Raw genomic sequence first — 9,922 nt, 5'->3', positions numbered from 1 at the left:
CCCTTGTGAGCCCATATGCTGGTGCGGTTGGCCCTGGGTTCCTCCTATGCAAGACAATGCTAGACCTCATGTGGCTGGAGTGTGTCAGCAGTTCCTGCAAGAGGAAGGCATTGATGCTATGGACTGGCCCGCCCGTTCCCCAGACCTGAATCCAATTGAGCACATCTGGGACATCATGTCTCGCTCCATCCACCAACGCCACGTTGCACCACAGACTGTCCAGGAGTTAGTGGATGCTTTAGTCCAGGTCTGGGAGGAGATCCCTCAGGAGACCATCCGCCAACTCATCAGGAGCATGCCCAGGCGTTGTAGGGAGGTCATACAGGCACGTGGAGGCCACACACACTACTGAGCCTCATTTTGACTTGTTTTAAGGACATTGCATCAAAGTTGGATCAGCCTGTAGGGTGGTTTTCCACTTTAATTTTGAGTGTGACTCCAAATCCAGACCTCCATGGGTTGATAAATTTGATTTCCATTGATAATTTTTGTGTGATTTTGTTGTCAGCACATTCAACTATGTAAAGAAAAAASTATTTAATAAGAATATTTCATTCATTCAGATCTAGGATGTGTTATTTTAGTGTTCCCTTTATTTTTTTGAGCAGTGTATTTTAATCTGTTAAACTCTGAACCCCCAAAAATAATAATCAGAAAATAGAAATTGACATATCATTTGAAAGCTACAGGCCTTGTCTTTTTGGAAATCAAGCTAAATCTTACTGCTGACAATGTCATAATGTCACATCTATGAACTCGGATGAAAAGAGGAACAAGGATGTCAAAGTGCGATTAAGATTGTCTAGTTCTCATAAATGCATTGTTCCTGGATGGATGCAGTGGTCGTCTGTCTCTGTTGGGTTTGTGTGCTGAAACTGAAGTTCTCGTACACCTTGTTGTTGTATGATACGGAATCACCTTCATCATTGGTCCTCTGCCGACCTGCATGGGGAGAAGGCCAATCAAGTAATCACATTTTGTGTTGACTCTTATGCTGAATAGTTGCCTACTACTAAGTTACAAAATACTTATTGAGGTGTTTGGCATCACAGGTAACATTTTTGTGGTGCAAAATAGCACAGATTAATCAAATTAAATTACAGTTTTTAAACAGAGCTGTAACAGAGCTGTAACACCATAAATGTATTTGTATCCAATATTTTGCATTTTGCATGTGGGCTGATTGATACCTTACTACCCTTGAAAAACATTGGTGACTCTCAATTTAACTTCATTTTTCACACCTCTGTTGTGTTGTATGACAAGTTTGTGGGAACTATAAGGTCATATTGAGATTTGATCTGAGCTGTGCTGAGCTCAGGGCCACCCATTTTGTTTTCTAGAGAAGGATTGGGCAACTGGTGTTCCGGGGACATGAAAGGCTAATTAAAACCCTCTTAAATCAAAACATTTTGCCAAAAATAGTGCCGGTGTGACACACAGCAACTTCAATGCGCTTATCTAAAGTCTAGAAGTGATTCATCATTTTGATATGTGGTGAATGGAAAATAACATTTTGTCATGTTAAAGGTTAAAGGTCCAATATCAAATCATTCCCGGGTAAAAATTAAGAACCTTACTGTGATTGATTTATATTATAATGGTCAAAAATAAACAAAAAATAGCTTCCTAGCGAAGAGCAATTTCTCAAGCAACAATTTTGCTAAGACTGTCTGGGAGTGGTCTGAAGGGAAAACTGAAAACTAGCTGTTATTGGCAGAGAGGTTTGAAACTCCCTTTCTTATTGGTCTATTAATTAATTTAACGCCTGGTGATGTCACCAGTCAGGCCAAAACTCCATTCCACCAAAACAGGCTGATATTTCAGCTCTTGCACTAAAAGGGCATTATAATAATTTTCACAATTTCACAGTATTATTCCAACCTCATAGTATGGAAATACTGATATATGTTCAGAAAGTATTCGTCCTGCTGAAAGGTGAATTTGTCTCCCAGTGTTTGTTGGAAAGCAGACTGAACCAAGTTTTCCTCTAGGATTTTGCCTGTGCTTAGCTCTATTCCCTTTCATTTTATTCTAAAAAACATCCTAGTCCTTGCCGATGACAGGCCTACACATATGATGCAGCCATCACCATGCTTGAAAATATGAAGAGTGGTACTCAGTGATGCGTTGTTGGATTTGCCACAAACATAACGCTTTGTATTCAAGACCAAAAGTTTATTTCTTAGCAATTTTTTTTGTCAGTATTACTTTTTGGAATATTTGTATTCTATATAGGCTTCCTTCTTTTTACTAATTTATGTTAATATTGTGGAGTAACTACAATGTTGTTGATGCATTCTTAGTTTTGTCCTCTAACAGCCTTTCATTTCTGTAACTGTTTTAAAATCATGGTGAAATTCTTGAGTGGTTTCTTTCCTCTCTGACAACTTAGGAAGGGTCGCTGTATATTTGTAATGACTGTGTGTATTGATTCACCATCCAAAGTGTAATTAAAAACTGCACCATGCTCAAAAGGATAGTCAATGTCTTTTTTTTGTTTTACACATCTACCAATAGGTGCCCTTCTTTGCGAACCATTGGAAAACCTCCCTGGTCTTTGTGGTTGAATCTGTGCTTGAAATTCACTGCTCGACTGAGGGACCTTACAGATAATTGTATGTGTGTATCATGTTAAACACTATTATTGCATACAGAGTGAGTCCATGCAACTTATTATGTGACTTTTTAAATCCTCTACGGACCCCCCCTCCCGGATCCGGGATCATCCTCATCAAAAAAGCTGACTAGCATAGCCTAGCCTAGCGCCACAGGGATATCATATAATATAATTTCATGAAATCACAAGTCCAATACAGCAAATGAAAGATACACATCTTGTGAATCCAGCCAACATTTACGATTTTTAAAATGTTTTACAGCGAAAACACAATATATATTTATGTTAGCTCACCACAATAACCAAACACACAACGCCATTTTTTCACCGCAAACATAGCTTTCACAAAACCCACAAAAATAGAGATAAAATTAATCACTAACCTTTGAACAACTTCATCAGATGACAGTCTTATAACATCATGTTATACAATACATTTATGTTTTGTTCGAAAATGTGCATATTTATAGGTATAAATCGTAGTTTTACATTGCAGCCATCGTCACAAATAGCACCAAAACAGCCAGAATAATTACAGAGAGCAACGTGAAATACATAAATACTCATCATAAAACATTTATGAAAAATACATGTTGTACAGCAAATGAAAGATAAACATCTTGTGAATCCAGCCAATATTTCKGTMTTTTACAYCGAAAACACAACATATATTTATGTTAGCTCACCACAATATCCAAAAACACACCGCCATTTTTCCACCGCAAAGGTAGCTTTCACAAAACCCACAAATAGAGATAAAATTAATCACTAACCTTTGAACAACTTCATCAGATGACAGTCTTATAACATCATGTTATACAATACATTTATGTTTTGTTCGAAAATGTGCATATTTATAGCTACAAATCCTGGTTTTACATTGTGAATATGGCGCCAAAATGCACCAAATTGTCCAGAGAAATTTTGGACAGTCACGTAATCTAACCAAAAAACTCATCATAAACTTTGCTAAAAAATACATGTTGTACAGCAAATGAAAGATACACTGGTTCTTAATGCAACCGCTGTGTTAGATTTTAAAAAATAACTTTAGTACAAAGTACAGCATGCAATAATCTGAGACAGTGCCCAGCCATTCTCCGCCATGTTGGAGCCAACATATTCCACAAAAATACGAAATAACATCATAAATATTCTCTTACCTTTGATGATCTTCCATCAGAATGTAGTGCAAGGAGTCCTAGTTCCACAATAAATCGTTGTTTTGTTTTAGAATGTCAATTTCTTCTGTCGAATTAGCAACTTTGGCTAGCATGGTGATCATGGAGCGCACATGTCCATGAACTCTTGGCGCATGGAACGAAAAATTCCAAAAGTCATAATAAACGTTGAATAAACTGGTCAAACTCAGTTGAAAATCCATCTTTATAATGTTTTTCTCATATGTATCCAATAACGTCCAAGACGGAGCATTTCGTCGTGTCTACCAAACGCATTGCAGAAAACAATACGGTGCTCTCTGGTGTGCAGCAAAATACTGCCAATATGGTGGACCTGTCACTCCAAAAGCTCTCATTCGGTCTCACATCAAGCTAGACACCCCATTCAACATTCTACTGCCTGTTGACATCTAGTGGAAGGCGTATGAAGTGCATACAGATCCATAAATAWAAGGCAATTGAATYGGSAAGSCCTMACACAGASKCCCATTTTCAGAATTTTRACTTCCTSTTTGGAAGTTTGCTGCCAAATGAGTTCTGTTTTACTCACAGATATAATTCAAACAGTTTTAGAAACTTCAGAGTGTTTTCTATCCAATAGTAATAATAATATGCATATCGTATGATCTAGAACAGAGTACGAGGCTGTTTAATTTGGGCACGATTTCTTCCCAAAGTGGAAATGGCGCCCCCTATTTCTTTAAGCACATTTTTACTCCATAACAAAGGAGTTGAACACTTATTGACTCAAGACCTTTCAGCTTTTCATGTTTTATTAATTTGTAAAAATGTCTGGAAACATAATTCCACTTTTACATTATGAGGTATTGTGTGTAGATCAGTGACACACAATCTCAATTTAATCCATTTTAAATTCAGGCTGTAACACAACAGAATGTGGAAAAAGTCAAGGAGTATGAATACTTTCTGAAGGAACTGTAGGTCTATGCAGAGACCTCACAGAGTCCATATGCTGACTAGTGGAAATGAAAATGACTCACCTGTAGTTGCATGCCCTGCATAGAATCCCAGTTAAATCACAAACACAAAAGACAGTTTAGACTATACAGTCTTAAACCTTCAAGATTTGTGTTCGATATGCTGAAACAGTTGTAAACTAAGCTATGCAAAATTCACACTGACTTATCATTGTGTGGTGGTAAAAGAAAGACAACTATAGCATCAAATTATAATATAATGTAATATAATAATATAATGAGTCCTAAAATGGAAGCTGATGTGATTCGTGGTTTAGTCCATAAATTGGTAGCCTACAAGCCAGGATGTCAACACAAGACAGCAGGCAAAGGCGTCAACAGCAGGGGTGGTGGGAAGGTATTTTCATTTCCTCTTTGAGTATGAGGGGGCTGAATTTCTCTCCAATGAGAGTAAATATCACTTTGAAATGTAAGGTGACGCTGTGGCCAAGATTTTGTCTGTAATTAATGGTCCACTTCTGCTTTCTTTGTTCAGGATTCCAGTGAATCCAAACAACAAACCACAATTTAAAGTGAACTGGTTACAAGACCAGAGTGACTTGAGAGTTACCTCAAATGTTCAAGCCTGTGAATATTGACCACGGAACTTACACGGCCTTTTGTGTAAATAGAAAAATATGTATAAATTGTGTAAGCTTAAGAAAGCACTGAACCAAAAAATCACAATAGACTACAAGACTTACATTTGTAAATACTTATGGTGACAGCTACGATGGCCACAACCCCGATGGATGTGCTGACACAGATGATAGTCAGAAGGTTCTTCTCATAGTAGGTCTCTGAAACAACAAGACCATCAAGGGTCAGAGATTTACCGTTATAGATAGTGTCATCAATCAAAGTGTCCAGCCTGCCATATGTGATTGTGAAGCTTGGGGCAAAATAACAACCTGATGGAGCTAACCCCACTGTTCAGTATCTGTTTATCACAGTTTTTCTATGACCTTGTGTGTCAAGAATCTTGTCAGGTTACACTTAACAGTCAACCAATGAATTAGAGGGAGACAAATAACAAAAGCAGAAGTTAATTACTAGTAAAAGTAGACTGCACTACTTAACAGTACATTGATTATGTCTGAATGTCACCCACCTAGTTCACTTTTGGGATGTCTGATACTCAGGTCGGTGTTATTGGCTAAGAGTCTGACATTGCAGGTGATCGTGTCACCCTCTCTCCACACTGATTGGCACAATGTCAGAAAGCTGCTCTGTTTAGAGAGGCTGTGGTTGGTCAACGGTGTCTCCGGTGAATCCTGACCTTGTCGGGTCCAAGTGAAGTTGACGTCCTGGGCGTCAAGGCCCTCCAAAGTACAGAGAAGCTGGATGCAGCCAGGATCACTGCTGTTCTGCCTCTCTAGGACTAGACCTGGAAGCACTGCAGAAGAGAATAGCACTGGAACTAGAACGACAGTGAAAAGACTCTAAATGCAATTCTAATATCCTACTGTATGCTTTGATTTAGAGACATAAAAACCAGTAAACACGTGTTTATAAAGTGATATCTTCAACGAGATAAATTACCTGTAACTTGAAGATCGACATTGGAGGATTCCTCAATGGTTGGTGGTGGTATGACTCTTGATATTAAGCAGGTATATAGACCGGAGTCAGTGCTCTTTGGCTCTGTAACATACAGCTCAGGAGGTGTTCCGGTTACCTTGAATTGAGATTTACAGGATACGACTGAACTGATTTCTCTATTCACATTGTATTCGCAAATAATGCCAGGACTTCCAATTTTCGTCCATTTAAAAACAACTTTGCCATCAAATCCAAAGGGTGAGAGACAAGGAAGGTGGGAAGGACTGCCTTTGGTTGCTCTAACGATCTCCTTAACACCTGCGGAATCAAACAGGATTTTTTTTCAATCCAAAGTTAACACAATAAAATAGGACACAGGTTATGTGCTCACTCATATTCAGGATACTGTACACTCATGATACTACGTGAGAGTAAAGGAAATGAACAAAAATACAAATAATGGTAATAACAACTTGAGTTCATCCCATATTAAGATCATGCCATATTAGGCCATACTATTTACGTACTTCCAGTACTGAAAATAGCTATAGGAAGTGGTTCAAAGTTGATGTTCCAGATTAATGCAACCAAAGCAAACCAAGGCTCCTCAGAGGAAGGGGTTTACTAACACATTCATTTTTTAAGCTATGTTGACTATGACATTAGCTAATATGGTGACATTGAAGTAGGCTGTGTGTAGAGTTGAGCGCTTATGGTATGAAGGTTTGGCTTGGAACGTTTTTTTCGCCTGCTCACAGAGAGCTGTTTTGTTGTGCACTGAAGTCCACAAGCGAAGGGAAAATTATACAATGATAAAAGTGATCATGCTGTTTGTATGTCGCTGTATTGAAAGTGAACTGTGTGTGCAGGTGAACAGGGGTGTATTCATTCCGACGATTCTGTTGAAAAACGTTTCTTAAACGGAAGCAAACGGAATGGGGATAAACATACAGTACCTCAATTTGTCCAATACAAACTCTCGTTTACAACTGTTTGTACTATTGATTACACCGTAGATAAGCTAGATGCAGGCAAGAGTGTGCAAAGCGGTATTGAATTGTCGGTCACCTTGATTACTCTCATTTTTCTCACAACTTGTGCACCTACGTTGTAAACTTGAATTCATAGGCTAGATGGTGTCACGCCCAGACCATAGAGAGCCTTTGCTTTTCTATGGTATAGTAGGTCAGGGCGTGACTGGGGGGGGTTTCTAGTTATTATTTTCTATGTGGGGTTCTAGTTTCGTTTTTCTATGTTGGTGTTTGGTTTGATTCCCAATTAGAGGCAGCTGGCTATCGTTGTCTCTAATTGGGGATCATATTTAAGTAGCATTTTTTCCACCTGTGTTTTATGGGATATTGTTTTGAGTTAGTGCGATTAGTGCGATTAGTGCGATTCTGTAGTAACGGTTCGTTGTTTGTTTCGTTCTTTCTTTGTTGTTTTGTGCGTTTTCAATGTGGAAACCATATCGCGCTGCAGTTTGGTTCGATAATTATTCCAGCGAACGTGACAGATGGAAGCAACCTCATGATGGGTATAGGGAACATTTTTGTATCATGTAGTAGCATAAACATATCGGTGTTACATTGAGCTGGGTGAGTGGAATATGAATGACAGTCATCCAATATGCTGTAATAGAAATAAGGCCATCCTCATAAAAAACAGCACCGACCGCTACTGAAACAAAGCAAACCCAAATAGCTGTTACAATATAATATTCATATCTACATTGACTGGTCAATAAATAACTGGTTTTCAACTGTTACAGTATGTTGATTCAGACAACTAAACCACTGAATGGACTAATCACCCTGAAATACTACTGTAACTTACAATTTTATACAATGAATCATTGTAGAACTGTACAACTAATAGATGCACCAACCAAAATGCAACAATAAGACAGAAATACTCACCGGTAAATGGGGTAGAGAGGGTGAGGGTGGTTAGGAGAGAGAAAGCTTGTGGCAACAGCATTGTGAACAGGCAGACCTACACCCTCTAGCCAAAGACTCTGTGTACCGGTATGTCTGTATGTCTTTCAGACACACTAGCTGATCGTGAATGCAAGTACGCATGCACACTCACACAAACACTCACATTCCCTGTCATGTCTTCCTGTCCGATGGAGGAAAACACCCACTGCAGAACTAAGCAGTTCACAAGTGCCAAAACCACAACTCTTTCCTTTCTACAAGATACCATTTCCCCCCAACAATGTAATTATTTTGATCCATCTATCACTCTAAATGACATGATCCACAACTAATAAAGCTAAAATATGATGCGCACACAACTCTCAGATTTAGTATTTAATTTGGCTAAAATCCTAAGAGACATGTAAAGTTACTTTAAAGTTCTCAGTTGGTACAGAACGTGTGCTAGAGTAAGAACCACTCAGAGACCTAATTATTTTGCTTTTGATTGGTTGAGGCCATACCACCTGCTTGTCAACGGTCTGCACATTCGCAGTTTCACAGAGAGATCAAAGAAACCTCTACTTAAAGACTGGTTGGAACTCAAAGTATATGAAGGAAATAACGGAACACTGTGAAACAACAACCTGTGGTTAGTTAGTGGACAGACGTTTCCTACAAGTAGCAGTTCCCTCAAGTAGTTTATTGCACAAACTCAAAACTTAGAAAGCAGTGTCTGAAGTTGTCAAAAGTTTTTAGATATCTGTTGGAGCTAGAGCTCGTTACCGGTTCTAGGTTGGCAACAAACAAACACTGCTCCCAGGAAGTGGAAACATGCTATACTGTAGCGTCATGCATCAACAAATCTTTATTGCACATTTGGAGTGTAAGATTATACTTCACCAGGGTAACAATGGAGTGCTTACAGGGAGTGGAAATGTACCATTAAATTGTGGCATCATGATATAAAAGGATATCTAAAGACTCTAAACAGAGACCCTATAGTGCTTGGGTACACTACATTATGCACACCTGAGCTGCAGAAGCAGCACTTCACAGACCAACCAACACACAGATGAAAATCTAAAGTAAACTTTCCAGCAACAAGATTAGAACGTTCCAGGTCTTAAAAATCTGAAAAATGAAAATCATTTTCACACCACCAATCAGAAGGTTGTGGGTTTTACGAAGTTATTCATGGGTTTTACAAAACACTTCTCTGATAACCTACAGAATTACAACCTATCAGACACTGTCTCAGAGATGGCTAACTCTGGAGATCCCTTCCATCTCCACTTGCTTGTGGAATGGTCTACAGCAGTGGTCACCATCCAGTCATTCCTATTCGATCACCAAATATTTCTGAAAAACCAACGATAAAGGCTTGCTCCTTTTTATTTTTTATTTTTTTGTTGCACTGTTGGAGATAGGGGCACTTGATTTTGAAGCCCTGTGCATCAGGGTATTTGTATTTGTATTTATTATGGATCCCCAATAGCTGCTGCCAAAGTAGTAGCTACTCTCCCTGCGGTCCAGCAAAATTAAGGCAGTTTATACAATTTTAAAACATTAGAATAGATTTCACAACACACTGTGTGCCCTCAGGCCCCTATTCCACCACTACCACATATCTACAGTACTAAATCCATGTGTATGTATAGTGTGTGTGTGTGTGTGTGTGTGTGT

At 38.7% G+C, this 9,922-nt stretch overlaps 1 protein-coding gene across 2 annotated transcripts; it reads right to left on the bottom strand.

Annotated features, from left to right (window-relative positions):
• Positions 1-301: 301 nt before the first annotated feature.
• Positions 302-8,405, bottom strand: LOC111950195 (uncharacterized). Of its 2 annotated transcripts, none has more exons than XM_023967605.2 (5): positions 8,237-8,405; positions 6,321-6,638; positions 5,890-6,174; positions 5,483-5,578; positions 302-942 (listed from the first exon to the last, which is right to left on the bottom strand). In XM_023967605.2, exons 1-5 carry the CDS (start codon positions 8,295-8,297, stop codon positions 803-805), a joined length of 900 nt encoding a protein of 299 aa, XP_023823373.1. In that variant the 5' UTR covers positions 8,298-8,405; the 3' UTR covers positions 302-802. The 2 variants fall into 2 exon arrangements, with proteins under 2 accessions (XP_023823373.1, XP_023823372.1); XM_023967604.2 differs by having other exon boundaries at positions 5,890-6,198; positions 8,237-8,390.
• Between the last annotated feature and the right edge of the window lie 1,517 nt (positions 8,406-9,922).

This window comes from Salvelinus sp. IW2-2015, linkage group LG23, assembly GCF_002910315.2.
Source record: "Salvelinus sp. IW2-2015 linkage group LG23, ASM291031v2, whole genome shotgun sequence".
Lineage (NCBI taxonomy): Eukaryota > Metazoa > Chordata > Actinopteri > Salmoniformes > Salmonidae > Salvelinus > Salvelinus sp. IW2-2015.
This window is presented reverse-complemented; position numbering and strand designations above follow the sequence as displayed.

Excerpts from the sequence above, each read along its gene's own strand:
- LOC111950195 (XM_023967604.2), bottom strand. The coding sequence starts at position 8,297 with ATGCTGTTGCCACAAGCTTTCTCTCTCCTAACCACCCTCACCCTCTCT. Across the intron at positions 6,199-6,320 it reads TGTCGATCTTCAAGTTACAG|TTCCAGTGCTATTCTCTTCT; the intron begins GTAATTTATCTC and ends CTGTCGTTCTAG. Across the intron at positions 5,579-5,889 it reads ACATCCCAAAAGTGAACTAG|AGACCTACTATGAGAAGAAC; the intron begins GTGGGTGACATT and ends TTGTTGTTTCAG.